The 23,686-nt window shown below is 39.6% G+C and overlaps 2 protein-coding genes across 2 annotated transcripts in view; one reads left to right on the top strand and one right to left on the bottom strand.

Annotated features, from left to right (window-relative positions):
• Nucleotides 1-23,686, top strand: part of ACKR4 (atypical chemokine receptor 4) — a 781,696-nt gene that overhangs the window by 17,357 nt on the left and 740,653 nt on the right. The gene's annotated exons all lie outside the window — the stretch shown is intronic.
• ACAD11 (acyl-CoA dehydrogenase family member 11) overlaps nucleotides 1-23,686 on the bottom strand; it is a 100,108-nt gene that overhangs the window by 47,526 nt on the left and 28,896 nt on the right. Inside the window, exons 5-11 of the mRNA XM_069088377.1 lie at nucleotides 21,974-22,138; nucleotides 14,947-15,088; nucleotides 14,408-14,529; nucleotides 10,358-10,464; nucleotides 10,053-10,179; nucleotides 5,401-5,478; nucleotides 3,073-3,211 (exon numbers count right to left, since the gene is read on the bottom strand). Of these exons, the coding sequence (XP_068944478.1) occupies nucleotides 3,073-3,211; nucleotides 5,401-5,478; nucleotides 10,053-10,179; nucleotides 10,358-10,464; nucleotides 14,408-14,529; nucleotides 14,947-15,088; nucleotides 21,974-22,138 (880 nt within the window). The remainder of the gene's footprint in view (nucleotides 1-3,072; nucleotides 3,212-5,400; nucleotides 5,479-10,052; nucleotides 10,180-10,357; nucleotides 10,465-14,407; nucleotides 14,530-14,946; nucleotides 15,089-21,973; nucleotides 22,139-23,686) is intronic.

Below are 23,686 nucleotides of genomic sequence, written 5' to 3'. Positions count from 1 at the left end.
TTGGAATCTTTTCTATACTGTTCTATACACCTGGCATGCTTGCCCTGCCTTCTCAGTACACCACTCCCCATCCTACCTACAGACTCTCCCCTATACACCCCCCCCCCCCATCTGTTAATACCTATCAAAATCATACCTGTTTTTCAAGGCCCAGTTCAAGAGACACCTCATCTCTTGCAGCCTTCCCTGATCACCTCAGGCAGAAGGATTTCTTTCGTTTTGTTTTGCTTTTTGGAGGGGGGAAGGTAGGGCAATTAGGGTTAAGTGTCTTGCCCAAGGTCACACAGCTAGTTTTTGTGTTAAGTGTCTGAGGCCAGATTTGAACTCAGGTCTTCCTGACTCCAGGGCCGGTGCTCTACTTACTGTGCCACCTAGCTGCCCCAAAAGGACTTCTTTCAAGTGGCATTTACTATCTGTACCATGTACAGGGTCGTGAACTTTATGCTTTCTTTTGCAGTGACTTCCACACGAGTTTATTCCTTTCTGCTGTGTCTAGATGATAAGGACCATGACTTTGTCTCTCTCACAGCATTCCTTACAGTACAGGGCCTTCAGGTATTCTGAAGAAGGAATTCCTTCAATGCAAAAAGGTTGGCATAGAGAGCCAACCTTCAAATTCAATATGATTCTATTAGGCACTCAATGAATATATATTTTTAATTAAATAAGTCCCATCTTCATATAAAAGTCTACTTAATTCATGTTGTAGAGTAAAATATTATAATGCTTTATTATGGTTCTCAATGATGTCATATTTTACAAAAACACTCTTTCTTTATTCTCTAGGTCCTGATCCTGATTTTGGCATAAGATTTTGGGGTGTAATTTCTTACTAACATGACCATGAAGACTGCTATCAAATGATTTAAAATAATTTAGATAAGCATCTATACTTTCAATGCATAAATGTTATATGTTCAATTAGTGACACCATTAATCAAAACTAAGGGCATCACTTAGAGATATGAACATGCACAGAATTTATATCAGGTTAATACATTTGTTTAAAACACTGCTTTGCTAAGGTGAAAAATATATAGTTTTGGTCTAGGACAAATAATAAAGCTGATAAAACTAGATTTTATATGAAATATACTCAGCTATAGTTCAAATGCAGTTCAGAATTAGATGACGCAAAGCAAAAATGCTATCATTCATGGATTAGGACAGGGCATAATAATAAAAATAACGAGATAAAAATAATAAAGAAGGTGAGGCATGGTAGTTTCACAAGCCTTCAGTCTATAGGACATCAGACTAAAAGATGGCTTGTTCTTAGTAAGCCAGTAATCTTTAAACAAGGACCAGGAAGCCCAGTGGTCCACAGGAGTCAAGAGACTGGATTCTCATTCTGCTTTTTCCTCTAATTTGCTGGATCCTCTTGATTAAGTCACTTTACCTTTTCTAGGCCTGTCTCCTCTAACATAAAATGAGATGCCTGTATCCGACTAATTCCCAAGGTCTCTTCTAGGCCTAAGAGCCTGTGATCTAAATAAGACTATCCACGCTATTGACAACCAGGGAAGACAGGAAATAATTCATGCTTTTCAAATAGTAGGTCCTTAATGCTCACTGCATGAATGAAAAGGTGAAGAATAATTTACCAGTCAAAGACTTTATGTGATCTCTAGCACCACTTTTAAACTTTTAGGAATTATTTAGGCATTCTCAGCTGGAATGAACATTTTAGAAAATCGTTTAAATCTCCCCAAACACTCCATATAGAGTATGTTTACTTCTACATCTCACTTGGAAATGCTTCCAAGCACTTCAGTCGAGAACACACTGGGCCAGATCTGAAGGCCAAAAGAACTTCTCGATAAAGAAAACACCTCCCTTCTTCCTTAGGATATCTGGTGCTAATTTACTCAGGCAGTCTCCAACCACTTGTAAAAGCTGCTGACTATACCAGCAGTGCACCTCCTGGGCTAACTTCAGAACATGACTATTGTTGAGTTTAGTCCTGCCCGATTCTTTGTGACCCCATTTGGGGTTTTCTTGGCAGAGATGCTGGGATGATTTGCCATTTTCTTCTCCAGCTCATTTAAGAGGTGAGGAAACTGAGGCAAAGAGGGTTAAGTGACACAGCTAATAAGTGTCTGAGGCTGGATTTGAATTTAGGAAGATGAGTCTTCCTGATTCCAAGTCCAGTGCTCTCTGGCACCTTAGCCAAACAGAGGTCACGTGACCTAGCGACCCTTGACATTTACATGTGGAGCACTTTCTCCAGGATGCCACAAAATCATGTGTGCACAGTAGATTAAAGCAGGATAAGGTCTTTGCTTTTCACCTCATTAGCACATGTCAAGAGGCCTCCACTCATGGCAAAGCACGAACAACAAAATGTGGTCTGGGGACCCCTAAGAGGCCCCCAAATCAAAACCATTTTCCTAATAATACTGAGGTATTTTAATTTCTAATATTGTAAAGAATTAATAGAAAAATTCTACATAAAATCTCTTTGGGGGGGGTCCAAAGTAATTTTCAAGAGTGCAGGTGGGTCCCGAGAACAAAAAGTTTGAGGATTACTGCTGTACAGGAGCACAAGGGCAGTGACAGAACTCTTTGTCCTTCCCATGATGCCACAGACACACCTGCCCAATCCTTCAACCACAGACCCGTGCTCTGCACAGACTTCTGGTGGTTACTCACCTTAACCCCCACAGTGTCAGCGGGCACGACAATTTTAGCTGCAGAATAAATAAATAGGAAGTGACTGTCCTTACCAAAGACCTGCAAGAGGACTACAATTATAGGCAGGTTTGGGAGCTGACTTGTGACCATAAAAAGGGAAAATTCTCATGTTCCCAAGACTCTGAAATATCATCTCTGCCTCTTAAGACACCACTTAGAAATACTGCTTAGAACAGGGGTGGGTAACCTGTAGCCTTAAGGTCACATGTGGCCTTCTAGGTCTTTAAGTGCTGCCCTATGACCTTTCTGGGTCCTCAAGTGTGGTCTTCTGACTGGTCAAAGGGTTGCACTTAAGGACCTAGAAGGCCACAGGTTACCACCTCCCTTCCCCGGCTTAGAATATCAGACAAAGCTAAATTTATGAAATCATTTAATAACCTGGTGCTTGGCAGTTGAAAACTTCTGGAGCCAAAATGCATTTTCCGGTTTCTTCAGCAATCAAAGCATAATCCACCTGGCTGAGGCCACTGAGAGCTGGCAGAAAGAGGTTCCAGAGCCCCTCGGCTTTGGCCATTTCCTGTCAAAGTGGAGAAGAGACACCTTTTTAATTTGCCTTGACCATTCACTCACCTTCTGGTGAGGCAACTGGGGTTAAGTGACTTGCCCAGGGTCACACAGCTAGTAAGTATCAAATGTCTGAGGCCTCTTGACTCTAGCTGCCCCTTGACCCCTTCATTCTTAAATTCATCTCCATACCCCAAGAAATATATCATGCTGAAAAGCTGTTTTATTTATGCAACTTTAAAAATCTTCTGGATATATTCATTGTGTCCTATAGTATTCAAAGGCAACTGCTCTGAGTTTTTGCAAATGGAGACTTTTTAAAATACAAGAGGAATTTTCTATCATCATCTTATCTGCTGTGCTTATAAGCTCTTCTCTAATTGCTCTGGATGTGGTTTTAAAAACTTAATTTGCTCATTTTAGCACATCCTAGTGAATCATAGTTTAAAAAAAAACCAGACCTCACACATCCATGCATGACTATGCAAAGCACTGTGAATTACACTGTTCCACTTCTTACAATTATTTTCATTGAAAATACAAAAGAGGAAATTCAAAATACAATAATTTGCAATGACCTGCAAATGGCCACACTTCCACTTGCCCTGCTTTGTTTATAATTTAGGTACATCTGGTATAGTAAAGGCTGTTGATGATGTTATTTCTATGTTATTTCATTTCCTTTCTGTAGCTACGAAGACTGTTTATCACATACTAAAAACTGGACACTGCATACATACCTTGATCTGTGTGTTAGAGCATTCACTTTTTTGTTTTCTTTTCAAAAAGGTAACTGGAGATATTATAAACATGTGTTTGTGTGAATATATACATATGTATATGGAGAGAAACAGAGAGAGAGATGCACAGTGATATGCAAGTACGTATATGTGTCTACATGTTCATTTGTTTTAGTCATGTTCAACTCTCTGTGACCCCACTGGGGGTTTTCTTGGCAAGGATACTGGAGTGGTTTGCCGTTTCCTTCTCCAGCTCATTTTACAGATGAGTAAACTGAGTCAGTTAAGTGACTTGCCCAAGGTCACACAGTTAGGAAGTATGTGAGGCCAGATTGGAACCCAGGTCCTCCTAATTCCAGGCCTGGTGCTCTAGCCAATGTACCACCTGGCTCCCCTAAGTACCTATGCATATATATGTAATTTGTTATACATAAACACGTACCCCCCCATCTATGTGGAATAAGATTTTAGTGTAGGACATCAAACACAAAGGTGTGTTTGGCTCACTGAAATTCACTGAATTTTCAGGTCACATATCAATGCTTGTTGATTCTTGTTCCTTATTTAGTCACTTAACACAGCTGATCTTAACTGCTGGATCATCTGTTTCACAATCAGGTTCACAACTATTTTGCTTGTGCTTGTGCCAGCACTTGCTTCAAAGTATAGTATCCCATATTTAACTACAAGTTCCAAGGATTCTTCTTCCTAAAAGATCTAAAAAATAAATTATCTCTGACCTTCTAGATTCCATCCCCTTCAAAACAACAATCCTGTGCCTTATCTCGATTTCTACTGGACGCAGACATCTGCAGTTGGTTTATGAACTTTTTGATGTTAAATAAACTTTTCTTATTTGTCACATCAAAATGCATAAAACCTAGAGGAACTCTGAAGGACACAGCTATCCAGCTACAAATTCTGTCTTCTCTACTTGGCTGCTGCTACAGCTGGATCCTCCGTCCTCTGGCATCTTCTCCATCTAGCCCAGTGATTCTCTACACTGCTTTTCTTTTTTAACTGAAATCAATCAAGGTCTGAAATCAGTATCTTCTGCTGAGGGGGAAGTATGCCTTCCATGAATGGCTGAATCTGATGTCTCAGTGTGACATGGTCATGAACCTGGGCCCTCAAGGGCTATGCCAGCAGCACACAAACGCTTCAGATGCAACCAAAGCAGAAGACTTTAAGGAAGAAATAGGGGTGCATCAGAAAGTCTACTAAGGTGTAAAAAAGTTCTCAAATAGAAGCAGAGCAGAGTACTCACAGTGAGGAAATCACTGATTCTTCAAGTATTAATAAATTCTGTATTATGTGTCTAAATTTTATAAGTACAGGCACATATGTAATGAAGAAGCTTATCTAAATATAAATGTATTTAAAGTTATATTTGATTAAGACTACCATTATTATTATTTTTATAATATTTATAAAATGCTAAAAAAAATTTTATTTTCAGTACCTTAAGTTTTTCAATCACTACAGGCCTTTTCCACTTGTCCAGTGAATTTTCATTGGAAATATAGAACTCTATTACCTCCTTAAAATAAAAATAGAATGACAGATCATAAAAAAAATTGAACAATACTATAATTATCAGCATATTACTACTTATATGTTTCACAAACTATTACCAAATTTCCAAAGTATACAATTTTAGGTCAAGAATAAAGATGCATCTCAGTCTAATATTTCTTTAACTCAACCAATATTTATTGAGCACCTACTATGTGAGAGTTATTGTGCTGGGCATGGGGGGTATGAAAACAGGGCATGAAAGGGTCCTAGTTGGCTTACATCCTAACAGAGGGACAACCAGTATATCCAGAACAAATGGAAGGTTGTGAGAGGAGGCAGTGTGCAGGAGAGGACACTGACATTTGGGGGGGTGAGGAAAAGCTGCATGCTACAGATGGTGTTGAGTTCAGTCTAGAGTAGAGAAGAATTCTGTGAGGGTGAGAAGGAAGGCACGTGTCTGTCAGGCGTGCTGGATGGTCAGCCCAGTGCTGGGGAGGGGGGATACACACTGTTTCATTGGATTATACTATCTAAAAATCAGACAGAGGATCTTCTAACATCTAAAACCAAAGTTGGAGACCAGGGGCTCATTCTGTGCATAATCACCCTTGTGAGGAGCAGCAGTGGAAAATTTCATGTCTACATTTTAACATGGAACCTATTCTACTTAGTTCGTGCTCAGCAGTTATCTCAGTTTCTTTTATTTATACAAAAAGGAGATTAAGGTTTGAGACAGGGAACCTTGAGTCAGTCTAGGGGTTTGTTGGCAGGGAGACCTATTTCCAGCATGAAATGAATTTTTTTGGGAGGGGTTGGAGGAATACAGGAAGATAAAATGTAAAAATTAAATAGCTTGCTTTTTAAAAGCTTCTCTTGAGTTTGGTATTCATAATGGGGCTCATTATTTTATATGAAGGCACAATATGGACCACCATTTGGTGAGCTACACATGCTCTGTTGCTTGCCGAAGAACATGGGTGACCAGAATCTTCTAGCTGATCACTTGGTCAGAGAGGCGAGTGGGATGCTGTGTAAAGGACAATTGACAACTGAGTCAAGAAGTGCAACCCACTCTATGCATCATAAGGAGAAATGGCTTCCGGTTTCTTTCAAGATAGCCTCTTTGTTAGAACAAAGGCAATAGCAACTTTCTCTTGAATTTCCACTGAGGTCTAGGAGAGAAGAGTTCTTTTCACTCTTTACTCCTTCCTTCTGCTCCCTTCTATCCCTCCCCAAATTAGTGCCTCTGGGAATGCGGCAGCCTGAACATGTGCTTGCCTAGGCAAGGCTGACACTGGACCTCAAGGCCCTGGGCTTTTCTTCTGATTTGTATTTTTCCCCTAAGTCCTATCATTTTAACAGTGATCCTAAGAAACAGCTGCTGGTAAGCTCGTGAGTATGAATGGTTAGGTGTTCTTCCAGTTGGCTGCTGAGGCCCAAGAAATGGTGAGTCAAGTGAGGAATGACTTTTCAGAGAAAACACCAGGCAGATTAGGCAACCAGAGTGTTAAAGGTGAAGCCACACCCAGCTGGTCAGAAGAGCTGCTCAGATCATAAAGGTAGAAAGCAAAAAACAAAAGATTTATTAAGCAATCCAATAAAATGAGTCATATTTCAAATATTTGTTAATGTGCACTTAGAAGTTTTTTGTCATTTAAAAAAAATTTTTTTTGGGGGGGAGAGGGCAGGGCAATTGGAGTTAAGTGACTTGCCCAAGGTCACACGGCTAGTAAGTGTTGTGTCTGAGGCTGGATTTGAACTTGGGTCCTCCTGACTCCAGGGCTGGTGCTCTATTCCCTGCGCCACCTAGCCACCCCAGTTTTTTGTCATTTAAAAAAAAATTTTTCGATGGAGGAAATCGCCATCTTACATGCGACATTCCTTTGTATTGTTACTAGTCATTTCAGTCATGAATGATTCTTCATGACCCCATTTGGGGTTTTTTTGGGCAAAGACAATGGAATGTTTACCATTTCCTTCTCTAGCTCATTTTACAGATGAGAAACTGAGGAGCCTTGCCCAGGGTCACTGAGCTAGCAAGTATCTGAGACTAGAATTGAACTCAGGAAGATGAGTCTTCCTGACTCCAGGCCCAGCACTCTATCCAGCATGCCACCTAGCTGCCCCACTCCTTTGTAGAGTGAACACCTTTCTAGAAGGAACCCTGTTAATTTCTTTTGGGGAGACTTTAGATAAGGGCTATACTCTCAGTTTTATTTAAGAGATTTTTTTGCCAGAACTCTGGAGTAGAGGCACTGAGATAGAAAGTAGACAGAGGAAACAACCTGATTTCCCTTCTCTTTAAGGGGTTGGGCTTCCTTCAGACTACATCTGTGCTCAACATGAATTCAGAGCTGCTGTGGCACCCCCTCCAAATTCAATAAGAAGGGAATTGAAGAACATCATACAAATCTACATTGAAATGGAAATATAAAGAGATGTTTCTAAAATCAAGCTTAAGTGATCTGGGGATCTGAGCTTTGTCTATTGGTTCAAATGATCTTATGCATTTTCTCTTAATAATCATAATAACTTCATCTACTCTGACTGCTTTGCTAATTTTTGGTTCTTCTGGAAGGTTCTAGCCTTGTACTTTTATGTAGATTAATCTTAAATACATATATCTATAAGCCCTGACTTTCTCCCAAACTCTAGGATATTTCCAATGGCACACTGGTTATTTTTACCTAGTGGTCTTGCTGTTCAAATTCAACATATATAAAACTAATCTATCCCTTTTTCATCCAAAGTAGCTATTCCTCTTATTTCTTTTAATAGTACATGACTGTCACCCTCCCATTCATTCAGGCTCAAATTTGGGCATCATCTTTGATAACATCTTCCTCTAAGCCCAAATCAAATTAGCTTCCAAGCCTTTTCTCACAAATTGTTGTTTTAGGGTTCAAATTAGCTACTGGCAAATTTGTCTAAATACACACATATGTACATATCTATACCTATGGCTATACAGAATTCATATTATGGATATGTCTACATAATTCATGGACTATCACATTAATATGATGTCAAAAGAAAATGCAATCTTCAAATTTTGCTTTGTAATTTCAGTGGAACCATCTTTAGGGAGAGCGTTTACTAATGAATTGAGACAACTGTTCCCATTACTCAACATCTCAATTCTGCCTTGCCATCAAAGATAAAGTCAGAGAGTAAGAAAAACGTATGTATTACAAAATACCTTTCTTTACAGGCATAACAGGCTGAATTAAAGCAGTGTTTATTTGTGAAAAACAATAATAGTAAACAGCCTAAAACAGGAAACCTTAAATAGAAGCTAACTTCCTGACAGAAAAAAAGCAAGTTACAGTTGTTCTCTGACCCAAATCTCTGCCTGGTTTAGTTACAAATTTAGACAGGTACAAACTCTTTCAGATAGATCATGAAAAAGAAAAAAAGAGTCAGCAAGATTCCCTAAACTTTTAGCCAAGTGCCTAAGCTTTTCTGGAGGGAAACACAGCAAACTCCACAAGAATGGCAGAAGTTGCATTTTGTTATTCAAACTATGGAAGTAGTAGGAAATAAGTGTTAGGCACTTCCTACTAAATAAACAAAGGACTCTTCTGTCAGTACAGTTATAAAAGAGTGGTTCCAAGGTCCAAAAGCAATAAGATAAATATAGCAATGAAAAAAAGTGGTAGCACATATCCTCAAGGGTTAATCGATATTACAATCTTAATTCAATTAGCATTTATTAAACACATATGATGTGTGCCAGGCACAGTAGGTACTGGTCTCTGCCTCTGAGGAGTTTAGTGGGAAGGAAATAATACGTGCACACACACACACACACACACACACACACACACACACACGTGTCCAGGGCAATTTCAGGGCAAAGGAAGGCATTTAGCCCTTTATATCATTCTCTAGTTCCAACAGAGGCAAATTTCACTCCAAACAAATCAAATACTGTGCCCCTCCAAAAAAGGAACCCCACAAACCCCAATGCACTCAGTTGTTTGGATGTTTCAAATGAAAGGGAGGTAACTGTCTCCATTCTCTACTTTTACTTTATTAGTCTGAATCTACATGCTTAAGATGAATAACATTGTAAGAGTCTGAAAGGATTGTTAAGAGATGATATAACTACTCATTTTGTGGGTGTGGAAAATGAGGCCTGAGAAGATTAAGCAGCCTGTTTACAATTCCACACGCAATTGGTCTTGGAAGCCAAGTCTCCAATGTTCTTCCATTATAATTCACTCTCTCTATTACTCAATGAGGTACTTGAAACTTAATATTTAAACAGGCCCCTGAATAAGGAGAGAGGCCACCTGGCTTCCAGATACCTGCTGCAGCAAAACCCTGGAATTCATATCAGAGCAAATAATGATCAAGAAATCCACGGGGAAACAAAAATGACTTCTTCCACCTTGGAACTGAACAAAATGCAATGCCCAGGCCCCAGGAAAGGGGGTCCCAGCAGAGACACACAACAGAGGCAGCTTCCCTCTGACACTGAGCAGAGAAGGGCTAGAGACCTGTGGAGGTTGGGAGCATGGCCACAGCTCTTTAATCTTCTTTTGGCAAAATATATATCCCATTTCATACTAAAAGTATTTGGAACACAATTACCTTTTCTGCCGGCAGTATGTACTGCTGCATAAAACACTTCACCCTGCGCAGCACTTCTTGGCCTGTCCTCGTCTGGAGGAACAATTTTCCTGTAGGATCAGGCTGCGAAACCGTAGCACTCCAAGTTCTTTAGCAAAGATAAACAGGTGAATCAGAATAAGATTCCCAAATGAGCACCGGGGTTATGCAGAGCTACTACGAAGAAATACTCCCTGCCTACCCCACCTGCAAAAATCGGGCCACGTGTCGAACAAACTCATTAAAAGCTATGAGCTGCTCTAGCTACAGCTTCATATTTTTCTTACCTCTTTGTGAATTGGAGTCCAATCTCTGCTAAGGGTTTGACAGCATCAGCAAACATAAAACTTGTTTCAGATGCAGAATTTCCCAGAAGATATCTGGCATATACTCCCTTAAATACAAGATAACATAAGCACTCAGTTTTGCCAGCAGGTACTCACCCCAAGTCCAGTCTCACATCGCTGCAGGCCACCCAGGCCTGATGTGACTCCATCACGTCACTGACATGGCCTAATCACACCCACAGGACACTCACTTTTCAATCAGTAGGTCAATTCCATTCACTTATGATGCTAGCAAGAACTGCCTAAACCAGAGGGCCATGTTCCTATCACCTAGACAGAACACGCTCTTAGCAGATGACAAATTGCACTTTTTAAATGGACAGTATAGCCATCAAAACAACCTTACTTGCCAATTATATCAGCTTCAGTGACTGGAGAAATCTACTTAGGAAACCAAAGTAATATCAAAGCTGTAGAACCAAAGAAGAAGTACTGATGTAACCTCTAGAAATGTTTTATCTGGGTTAAGTTAGACCCCGAATAAATCACACATTCCTATTCTAACAATCATAAATGACAAATGGAGCCTTCCCATTTTACCTGATCAAAGGAATCCCTTCTCCTAATGGTGCTAAATGAATTCCTCAGTTTATCTTGGATCCTCCCTGTTCTTGTTTCCAATTTGACAAATAAAAATATCAGTAAGTTCCTCCATGTCATACGTGATATTGTTATAGATTTCCCATCTTTTCTAATTCCGTGTTGGTAATTTGGGTGAAGTTAATTTCTAAAGAAACTAAATATGATTAATTCCATTAATTAAAATACAAATATCTATCTTTCCTCTTCAATATTTTTCATTTTGACCTAGCTTATTTCTTATTCCCTTAAAAAATGAAAAATTGTTTCACATTAAAATCCTATTTGATATCCAGTTGTAGAAAAAGAGCTTCAGAAAGATTTTCTAAGATGTATTTTGAGGAACTCACTATCCAAGGCATCCACCTTATGTAAAGTAATAGGATAAAATGGCATATAATGTACATTATTGATAGAAGAAGAAGTCTGATGGAAAATGCATGAGCTCTTAAAATTAGGTAAAATGCCTACTTTTCTCCAACCTTTTTTTGCTTATTCTTTCTGGCTCCTGAGCTGCTTCCTGTCCCCTTATTCTTTTTCTTTCTTCTTCTGGATCACTATTTCAATGATATCACCAGAAAATCAATACCCTTATTGCTGAGTTACAGAAGCCCAGGCTGAGAAAAGGTCTTAGAGCTCATTTAGTATAATCCACCCAGGCATCTCTTCTACTAAGCACTTAGCTCACAGTAACAGTAACAATTACAATAGCTGACATTTGCATATGATTTTTAAAGTCTGCATAGCGCTTTACAGACACTATCTCATTTTTACTTCCCAAAGATATTGTTCCCATTTAACAGATGAAGATCCTGAGGCTCAGTGAGCCCATTTTTCCATTGCATTCAGTCACTGTGCTCAGGGAGCTTTCCATCACAGGGAAGCAACATGGGCACATATGCACATATGGATAAGTACATACAAATACACAGCAGGTAATTTTGGAGAGGGGCCTTAGCAGATGAAGGCTTCCTGTAGGGGGTGATGCTTCAGACAAGCTTTGCAGCACACCAGGGCTCACAGGAGTGAGTGGCTTGCTCAGGGTCACAGATTCCTTACGTGTCTGCAGGAGTGTTTGGATCGACATCTTCCTGACCCTGAGCCTAATACTCTACAAGTGTTTCCAGCCTCTGCCTGAAGACAAGTGATGGAGAACTTGTTACCTGAAGAGGCAGCTTACTACCTGATGAGGCAGCTGATTTTATCTCTGACTAGCTTTTATTGTGGAGACATTTTTCTTCACCCGGAGCCAAGATTTGCCTCCCTTTTTCTTCCCCACGTCAGCCCTAGTTCTGGCCTCCCAGCAAAGCAGAACAGACTGAATCACCTTTACAAAGGAAAACCAATACTCTCTGCCCATGTTTCAAGTCTTAGCTTATTTATACTAAATATCCCCAATTATTTCAAATTTCTTCCACGTGGCATAATTTTAACTCCCCTCATTTTCCTGGAGCCCCTACATAGTCACTGCATATTCCCTAAAATTTGGGCAACAGACTGATTACAATATTCCAGATGGAAACTGCTGGGGCTCCCCCACTGCCTCCCTTACTCTGCACACATCACTTTTATGTGCAGTCTCTGTTACTGCGTCACATGGCTGACTCATTGGGAATCTGGGGTCTTTTTCCTATTAGCTGGGGGCAGTCATCTCGCTCCCACTCCCTATGTGGATAGCTTATTGTTTTAAACTCCGGTGTAAGACTTAACATTTACTCTAACTCAATTTCAGATGATAAGGTTTAGCTTAATCAGACTGTTCAGATCTTCCTAAATTCTGATTCTGTCAGCCAACATATTAAGTAATCTTTCCAGCTTCATACAGTCTGCATATTGGGTAAAGCACACCATCTCTGTCAAAAAGGTAAATTTGAAAAAATGGCATATTTTATTGCTAAGATAAAATTTAAACACTTTAAAATAGTAAATGGTAATCTGTCAATGATAATGATAATAAAGAATTTTTCCCTCTGGGCATAATGTGGGTTATTCCTGCCAACCCACTAGCACCTATAATAGAGCCCTTTAAAAAAAGGCCAACCAAGATTTAACTTCTTTTCCATTTAGGATACAAAATCAATTCAACTCAATTTGAATTAAGATATGTGAAAGGTACGGTGAGACGAAAGATGACAGACACAGTCTTTTCCCTCACTTTGGAGCTTACTCTCTTTTTTTTTGGAGGGCAATTGGGGTTAAGTGACTTGCCCAAGGTCACATGGCTAGTTTTTGTGTTAAGTGTCTGAGGCCGGATTTGAACTCAGGTCCTCCTGACTCCAGGGCCAGTGCTCTATTCACTGCACCACCTAGCCACCCCTGGAGCTCACTCTCCTAATAGGGAGGGGAAAAATCCTCAAACACTGACTAAACACCCACTATGTGCAAGGCCTGGCACCTGCTGTGACTTAGCTCCTTTGTTCTTCCCTTACTCTCATACTCAGGCTTTCTCCCGTCTATCAACCTTCCAAGCTACAGCACTTTTTTTTTTTTCCTGTTCCTCTTCAGACCCTTTAGTGGTCATGCTTGGAGGTCACAGGGTTGGAGTTGGTAGGAGCCATGGAGAGCATCTGGCCCAACCCTTCCCTGTGTGCATTTTTCTGATTTTTCCATCATGTAACAGAAAGGTTTATGAGTTCTCTACTTCTGGCCCCTGTCTTTCAAGTCAATTGAAAAATATTTATTGATCAGCAACTACTTGTAGAGAACTCAACAACAATAACAACAACAAAACACAACAGACTCTTCATCTAAGGAGAAAAAAAGTCTATCAAATATTTGAATCTACTTTTAATTTGCTGTTTGATCCATATAAATATTAATGGATTAAGTGACTATATTTGTACACACAAACTGTCTTTAATACTAATAATAGTGCTTTCTTCATTCTTCAATAAGACAAATCATCACAACAGCTAGAAGAGGGGTGGGGAGCCTGCAGCCTCGAGGCCATGTTTGGCCCTCTAGGTCCTCAACTGCAGCCCTTGACTGAATCCAAACTTCACAGCACAAATCCCCCTAAAAAAAGAATTTGTTCAGTAAAACTTGGAACTCAGTCAAAAGGCCGCATTAGGACCTAGGAGGCCACAGGTTTTCCACCCCTGAGCTAGAATTATTTAGTGTTGTAAAGTTGGCAAAGCATTTTAAAATGTTATCCCATTTTATCCTCACAACAATCCTGGGAGGTGGGTGCTGTTGTTATTGGCATTTTACAGATGAGAAAATGGAGGCAGACAAAGATTAAATGATTTGCCCAGGGTCATACCAACACTACCTGTCAAAGGTCAAATTTGAACTCAGGCCTACCTAACTCCAGGCCCGGCACTCTGTCCACTGTACCGCCAACATGCATAAAGTGCGAATTTAAAGTATTGTCCAATATTAGTCTCTGTGTGTTATAAACTAAACAATTACCTGTAATATTCCAGCTAATTTAAAATATGAAAGAGCAAGAAAGAAGGTCCAGTTAGGAAGCGCGGTGCTGATTCCTCTGCAGCGGCAATAAATCAGAACCAACTCCTCCGCAGACGGGATCCCTATAAGAACAATACAGTGTATTTATCTCCAAGGTTATGGGACGTGGTGAAGAATCTCATGTCATCACATATAAATCTTTGTTTCAAAGTAAGTAAATCAAATCACTTAATAGTTTTCCTAAGCTTTGTTTCTCTAAAACACATTAAATATAATAGACCAGATTTTGGAATTAATTATTAAAATGGAATTTCAGAAAGAAAATATTTTAAAATTAGTTCTTTATTCATCTTCCTAAGCTAAAATTTAGATTTTTATTATAAGTCCTGTGAAATCTATGAATAAAAAACTTGCAAATTAGTCACAGTTGTAAAACAATAAGAAAAAAGTCTAAAATCTGATTTCTTATTAAAACATTAGTTAGAGAAAATTAAATGAATCTTAAATTAAGTCATTTGTGTAAAGTTTCAGTTGCATACCTTCAGTATGCTGCAAGCTACTGCTTTGCTTTAACACTGGAAGGGTCCAAGGAGAAAAGGAGCAGGAGCAAAGATATGCTAAGTCTGATAAAGGATGGCCTATGGTTGAAAGCTCCCAGTCCAGAACTGCTATTATACGAGCCTTTAAGAGAAAAAAAAAAAGTTTTAATAATTTAGAATTTCAAACTGACTTTTAAAAAGGTAAACTGATTCACCTATGTCCACACTCATCATTGCTTTGCTAAAAAAATGAAGATGTTCTGATCCTTGCTATTACACACAGCCCTGTCTCAAATCATATAGGACTGACAACTCTATCTAAACCCATTTAAATATTTCGGCAGACGTAAAAAGTTTTAGTGACATAAGAAATAAACATTATTGGCTAATACAGTTATGGCTTAATTTTGCATTTCAATTGCCAGTGCTATGTACCGCATGATAGGGCAGCTAGGAGGTATACTGGAGAGAATGTTGGCCCTGGAATCACAAAGACCTGGGTTCAAATGTGGCCTCAGATATTTCCTAGCTGTGTGACTCTGGGCAAGTCACTCTACCTCTGTCTACCTCAATTTCCTCATCTATGAAATGGGGCTCATCCTAGCCCCTAGCTTGCAGGGTTGTGAGGATCAAATGAAATTATAATCATAACGCACTTAGCGCAGGGCCTGCCACACAGTAGGTGCCATATAAATGCCAGTTATTGGTAATATAGCAACAATAACATATTTAAATCATTAAAATATTGATATTATGTACATATGTATGAGTGTAACTTTTGTATGAATTCCTTGGAACTTATTATACAGCCAAGCCACTTGGAAGAAGTAAAAGTCACATTCAGAGGCCTTGCTGTTTATACTTCATATGCATTTTTATTCGATCCTCACAACCACCTGGTGAAACAGGCAGCACAAGTATGACCCTCATTTTACAGATTAAAACTGAATCCTCATCCCTCTGATGTGCCTACGATCGAAGAAAAAATGGCAAGTGTCCACTGGAATCCCGCTTCTCTGACTACCCCACTAATAATCTCTCCCCCTTTCTATAGCTGCTCTCTATGTCCGTCCTCCCCCCCCCCCACACTATTCCCACTATTTTTGCATCCCCACATTTATTTGGGGAAAATGTTACCTGATCATGGGTTGTACAAGCCAACATAATAAAAATAAAAACACCTAAATTAATTTAATTATTCAATATCTTACAATTAATCCACCAAACTACTTTACTGAACTACAAAAATTAGCAACTTCACATGGAGGGAAAAAAGGTGAAGAGTCTCAAGAGAAATAATGAATAGAAATGAGATTTTAGTCAATGTTTTGCTGTTTTGAACACTAACAGCCACTTAATAGTGAATTTGAATCTTTTTTCCTATAAAGGAAAAACTATTATGAATTCCTTGAGGGCAGAAACTGTCCTTTTTCTCCTTTTATTTCCTAGAAAACAACACCTCCTCCTCATGAGAACTTAATACACGTCTCTTGAATTCCATTTATTTCAAATATGCAATTAAACCATGGTGCTATGGAAATGTCCGAATAAATGTGGTCTGAATAGTGCCAAAGGAGGTATCAGTGGGCAGAGTGCAGGCGTCGCAGCCAGGAAGAGCCAGAAGCAAATCCTACCTCTGACATTTAGACCAGCACAATGCCTCAATCACAATGCCCTGGGCCTTATCTACTAAGCCAGAGACAGAGCTTGAGGGGCGCCACACTGGAGGGCTGTTCTCATGTCTGGAATTCGCTGCATCGAGGAAATCACGGGGGCTCTGTGTAATGGAGCGAGTATTTCCTATGTAAGTAGGGGAGAGGTGTCTTTTTCCTTTGTGTTCCCATTCCCTTTATGTCATCTTCCACTTTTCCAAAATATGTCAGATGCCTCCCCCCCAAGTTTCTTTGGAGAAAAGAGTTTGGTACGTAGCTTTGAAAAATATCCAAGACTTATTAGAAATGGGGTTTTCTATAATTTGTATAAGATGAGTATTTATGTAATGATGAACTGATTAAAAAAAAAAGTCAATCAACATTTATTAAGCAAGTACTGTGGTGCCAGAAAGGGGTAGGGCAGCCAAAGGGGGAGAGAGATATCAAAGACAAAACTCCTGTTTTCATGAAGTTTCTAATTAATTTATCCAGGAAAACATTTGTAGATATATTCTGTGTGTGTGTGTGTGTGTGTGTGTGTGTGTGTGTGTGTGTGTGTACACATGCAGGAAGGCTGAATGGGCCTATACAGGCCATCCCAGGGGCATGTAGGGCCTTAGTACATGCATACAGATGGAGTCAGCTCTTTAGTTTGGGGTCCATTTATCCTGTTTGGGAAATCCATTCTAACTTTCTCTTCCCTTATCTAAGTCGAGTGTTCCAATCATTCCATTTTTAAACAGCCCATAACACTAAGACCATCAGACAAAGAGGACAGCAGAGAGCGAAGACGAGAGAATATAGGAGACAGCGTATTTAGTTATTGTTAGGTACCTATAAATGACCAAAAAACTCTTGAAATTTGTGTGAAATGAAGCTTAAGATACTGGATAAAATCATGTTCAGAGGATGTGTGACTATACTTCTCTAATAAATACCAATTCTCAATGTAGAACATACTTTCTTGGGATTCCTATAACACTCCTAGTAACCATATACTGCCACATATGGTTTTCTGGTGTTCAACAGAAATACATTTTTTCTTCCCAACTATACTTTAAGCTTCTTATAGGCAAATGCAGTGTTTTTCTATCACTCAAAATTTCTGAAGTGCTAAACACAAGATAGACGGTTAAAAAAATATATTAGTAAACTTAATTTCTGCCATCTTTGCTTCATTGCCATGGAGAAGTAAGGGTATATTTAGGGAAAGGGGTGGGCTAGAGAGAAACATGCTTATGTCAATAACCACACCCAATATAATCAATAATAACCGATTGCTTTAGAGGGTTTAAGACAATATACAACATTAATGATGGCTCCACTTCACTTTCAGGATCAAAACCAAAATTCTGTTTGGTATTCAAGGCTCTTCATAATCTAGACCTCTCCTTCCTTTCCAGTCTCCTTATACGTCACTCCACCCATGTACTCTGATCCACCAACACTGGCCACCTTGCTGATCCACAAGCAAGACATTCCTCTTGGCTATGGGCATTTTCTCTGACCGTCTGCCTGGCCTGGACTGCTCTTCCTAATCTGCTCTGACTACTGCTTCTCTGGCTTCCTTCAAGTCTCAACCAAAATTTCATCTTCTACAGGAAGCTTTCCTAACCCCTCTTAATTGCAGTACCCTCTCTCTCTTATTTTCTACTTATCCTGTACACAGCTTGGTCGTATACATATGTTTATGTGTTGTCTCTCCCATTAGACTGTGAGCTCCTGGGGGTCAGGGGCTTCCTTTTGTCTTTTTTTGTATTCCCAGGCCTCAGTACAAGGCCTGCAACACAGCAGATACTGAATAAATGTTTAATGGCTGAGTGACATTAAAAAAATTAATAATGTTCTGGAAACAAGCAAAGGATTAGTACTGATTATTGCTTGGCCTTCCTGTGATTTCTTAGGAATGACCTCTTATGCAATCTTACATCCTGCCTGTTTATGGAAAATGGCAATTATACAGCCACACTGATTTTACAAGGAAAAACAGCAGGTTTTTTAAAATGAAAAAGTATTTTTTATTTATTGTGACTTGGTATTTCTTAATAAGTGCTTTGTGTATATTGTCTAGTTTGATCTTCACAACAATCCTGTGAAATAGGGAAGTAAATGCTATTATTCTCTCTAATTTGCAGATAATACTGAGGCAGAGAGAAGGTAAGTGACTTGCCAAGGGCCACACAGCTAATAAGTATCACAGACAAGATTCAAACTCAAGTCTTCCAGACTTCAAGTTCCATATTCTATTATTATAAATCCTTATATGTGGCCTCCAGGCTGTGGGTTCTCCTCCCCTGGTAGATTTTCCCTTTCTTTCCAAAGTAAGGAGTGTTAGCTCTAGATTAGAAAATTATTTTCAGGGGCAGCTAGGTGGTGCAGTGAATAAAGCACCGGCCCTGGAGTCAGGAGGACCTGAGTTCAAATCTGGCCTCAGACACTTGACACACTTAACTAGCCATGTGACCTTGGGCAAGTCACTTAACACCAATTGCCCTCCAAAAAAAAAAAAGATTATTTTCAGCTGATCAACCGTACATGAAAGTGGACTAGGTAGGAGTAAGTGTAGAATGATTCAGGGGGCAAAAGACCACCTTTCCCCAAATGTTGCCTTACCCTATTTGCTCAATATTGCCTAAAATTGTCCTGTTAGTAATTCAGTCCTTTGAAATAAGGATTTGTCTTCTCTTTAAATAAAAGTAGTGAGAGGAAACAAGAATGTCAAAGTACTAAAAAAAAAAAAACCTAAATTAGTGTAAGATGACCTCAGTTATCCCTCTAGAGGTTAACAGACCAGCAGTGTTTGTAAGGAATCTCTCATGGTTCAACATTAGGTTCAATAATAATTTAGATACTTTTATAGTTTTTTCCTTAATTTTTAAAATTTAATTTTTTAAATTAACAATAATTTTTTCCTTTCCTGCCTTTCTTCCCTCCATTGGAAAAAAACAAAAACAAAATCCTTACAACAAATATGTACAGTTAAGCAAAACAAATTCCCACACTGGCCAAGTCTGAGAAATCAATCTCATTTTGTACTGAGCCCATTACTTCTCTATCAGGAAGTGGGCAGTGTGCATCATTATGAGTCTCCTGGAATTGTAGCTGGTCCTGCATTGATCAGAGTTCTTACGTCCTGCAGAACTGATATTACAGTCTTTTCTTAAAGTCCTCAGAGCACGAAATACCTACAACAATGGTGTGGGGTAGAGAGACTGGCACTTTAAAGACACTAGACTCTATTCGGTCATGAGAGTAAACCGTTCAGTTGTTTGTCCTTTGTCCTCAAAGAGGACCAAGACATCGGGGAGTGATGGTATGACTTGCGTGTGGATTGGACTTAAGTGAGGTAGGGCTGTGCAAAGTCACCAGCCCCATTCTCTCCTCTGGAGCCATCTGGGTCCAGTGGTGAGACACAGATCGGGATGACAGGAGATGGCCCTGTCTATGGTGGGAAACCTTGGCCTGTACTTAAACCATTCAGTAGTTTTAAGTTGAAAACTTACAAAGGTATTTTATCTTTTGGTTTTCGAGGTTAAGACTCACTGAATTAACCTAAAGCAAGAGGAGCGACCTAATCAAGAGTAGGAATAAGATTTCATCGGTGTCATTGACAAGGGTAAGTAATTATTAATAACTAAAATGAAAAATGAAAAAACTCCAACCTATATATCGCAAGTGCTTTTCTCTCCTATTTGGTCAGAATGCCCACATTCTCATACTAATTTAAGTTACTCACTTTAATCACAATAACAATGTATGTGTAGTGAGAAGGACTCTCCCCCTCCCAGCCTTTCCCCATCTCAAACCTTTGCTGTAAGGGCAGCAAGCGAGCAGCAAGTGGCTGTTAGGACAGCAGACTGGTCACGCTTACTGAAGATATCTACAAAGATGTGTTTACTCCAAGAATCAGATTATCACCCTTCTTTCCTCAAAGCCTGCTTATTTATTTGACAGTAATAGTCTAATCAGTCCATGAAATAAACATTAAGAAACATGAGATTTGCCCCAAATCTCCTAAATCAGCAGAAAAGCTTCTGTCTCCTAATTTCCACCATATTCCTCTACTACTGGGACACATAACCTGTACTCATTGTAGAGTGGCAGCTTCGATTTACTCTGACTAATTTTATGAAAACTCACAGTGGGCATCGACACAAAGAGGCCACTCTTTTTTTTTTTTTTGGCCTTTTGGAGGGCAATTGGGTTTAAGTAACTTGCCCAAGGCTACATGGCTAGTTTTTTTTTTGTGTGTGTGGGTATTAAATGTCTGAGGCTGGAACTGAACTCAGGTCCTCCTGACTCTGGGCTGGTGCTTTTACTCACTGTGCCACCTAGCCGCCCCCGAGGTCACTCTTCTTATGTGATGCTTTTGAGGTTTTGGGGAATCTTTCCATCTTAAAGAAGATTAAAAAAAACGAGAGGACATGTGAAGCACGGGAGGAAAGTAAGGAAAAAGCAAAAGTTGAACGAGGTCTGTAAAATGCAGGCATTTTAAGTCGTCTTCATTTTAAAATTCACTTTCTTCATGTATTTTTTAAATAACAGACCTGCAGAACTCAAGAGCTGGAAGGAAGCTTGGAGATCACTCAATGTAGCACACTTCAGCCTGCAAAAAGAATTCCTTCTCCACCATCATCCTAGAAGGTCCAACAAGTCCACAAAAGACTCCTCAGTCTCCGAGGGCAGCCCGCTCCACTTTGGCAGAACTTTCATTCTAAGGGAATTTTTTTTTTTACATGAAGATGAAATGTGCCTCTGTAATTTTCCTCCACTGTCTTGGTTCCATCCTCAGGGGCCAAGCACAATTAGTCTTATTAATTCCTCTTCCACATACAAACTCTTTGAATACTTAAATGAAGTTCCCATGTACCCCACTGTATCACCTTTCTCAAGCCTAAATATCCCCAGTTCCTTCAATTCATCCTCTTTAAGCATACTTCCCAGCTCCCTCACCATCCTGGTCAACACAAGCATGAAACTCTTTTATACCTTTTCTTTCTTCCTTGGTAATCAGGATTAAGTGACTTGCCCAGGGTCACATAGTTAGTAGGTGTCTGAGGCCAAACTTGAACCTAGGTCCTCCAGATTCCAGGGTTGGTGCTCTCTCCCCTCGCACCTAGCTGCCCTCCCTTTTATACATTTCTAATTATGTCACCCTACATAAAATACATCAATGCCATGAAATTTCTGTTCCCTTGAAATAATAAATATTAAAAAAAGAATAATAAAGATTCTGATTGGTGGCAGTGATTCTGGAAGCATAAGCAAGGTGAGTAGAGCAGCTCAGATGCTGTGGCTGTTAGAGAATGTCTGTGTCAGATCTTGCCCAGTGCTAGCCGCAGCCTCTGTTTTAACTGCCACTGTATGTGGAATACCTCTTTTGGATGGAAAATCACATTGTTCATTTTAAAATCCCCATGAATCAAACTTTGCTCCTGGTCCTGCTCTGGCAAGTTTTCCATCAGCCAGGCGGAGAGCTGGTTCATGGCCGGAAGGGTCTGATGAGCAGCAGCTTTGTACTGCTTTGTCCATGTCAACACCTGCAGACAGACAGACAAATAGACATGCTCTGCATTTTAATCCTATTACATTTTTATTTCGCTATTAAACATATCCCAGTGTTTCTATGGCGCCCCTTGGGACTTAGCACTGTATTAGATCTTCATGGAATTGTGCTTTGTAGATACTGGCTCAGTGACTGAAAGGAAACCGGAGCTATGAAATAACTCATCCCTAGAAACACCTCACAACTACTCATTTGTCTTTCTAAGACACTTGTCAAGTATTTATCGTATGTGCTGAGGTTTTCACATCTGAAAAACAAGATGTTACTCTTTTATAAGACGATCTTTCAGCCTAGCCACCGCACGTTGCCTAGGATATTATATAAGTGAACAATGCGATAACAACAAGAGGAAGTTTTTAAGTTTGTAACTAAACAATACAAAAGCCAAGTTTGTTTTTAAGCCAAGCACTAAAACACCAAAAGGACAACTTCTAAGCTAACAATGTTCAATTACTACATAAATGTGCTGTCAGACGAATAATTAACTTTTTTTTGCCTTTTTTTGGGAGGGCAATTGGGGTTAAGTGACTTGTCCAAGGTTACACGGCTAGTTTTTGTGTTAAGTGTCTGAGGCCAGATTTGAACTCAGGGACTCCTGATTACGGGGCTGTTGCTCTATTCACTGCACCACCTAGCCACCCCTAATAATTAACTTTTAAAGAACACTGACAGCAACGAGGAGTGAAAATGTTAAAATAAGAGGAAAATGACTAAATGACAATTTCAACTATTTTACTACTTTAGCTACACGTCAGTCTCTGTCAATACCAAGATATTTGGCTCCAATCTTTTCATTATCTTCTTTAAAAATATGGATATTAAAAAACTCCACTAATTAAAAACAAAATGTTTGCTTCAGTCATTGGTTACTGCCATAATCATAAAGGAAAGGAAGCAAAATTATTACTAGAAAGTACTCAAAGTTTGGAGATCCAGATCCTCACTATCTCAAGCTTCCAACTTTCAGAAAGGTCTCCCTATTTGCAATCTTCTACCTTCTCAAATTTATCCTACCAATTTCACCCAGTTACACTTCTTAAAATACAGCTTAAATCATGCAACTTCCTTGCCCCTTTAAAGGATCAAAAATGGTTCCTTGGATCACTTGATCCAATCAAGTCTCCATTCTATGACTTAACTTTCAGTCTCCTGATAAATTGGTGCCAGTTTGGCTACAAACCCCACCTCTTGTCCTTTCTCCCTGACCTTCTGCTCTCTTCCGGTCAAAGTCCTTAATGACATGCTTACGTTCAGAGCACTAACATGCTTCCACATCTCTGCTCAGGCCCTTCCTCTCCATCCCTTGAAATCCCATCTATCCTTAAAGAATCAACTCAAGTTTCGCCTTCTCCATGGAGTTGTCTCCCATGTGCTAACTCACACTGACCTTTCCACTGCCTTAACTGCCACGGATCATCTCCGGGGCACGCCACACAATCCGCTTGCAGTTATATACTCTCCAGTGGCTTTCTGGTTGTCCCAAGTATGTTCACAGGATCACAGAGTTAAGATCTGGGAGAAG

This window comes from Petaurus breviceps, unplaced genomic scaffold, assembly GCF_028583685.1.
Source record: "Petaurus breviceps papuanus isolate PSGF00001 unplaced genomic scaffold, PetGlider_PUasm1.0 185, whole genome shotgun sequence".
Lineage (NCBI taxonomy): Eukaryota > Metazoa > Chordata > Mammalia > Diprotodontia > Petauridae > Petaurus > Petaurus breviceps.
Note: the sequence above shows the minus strand (reverse complement) of the source record. Positions and strands in the feature narration are given on the sequence as shown.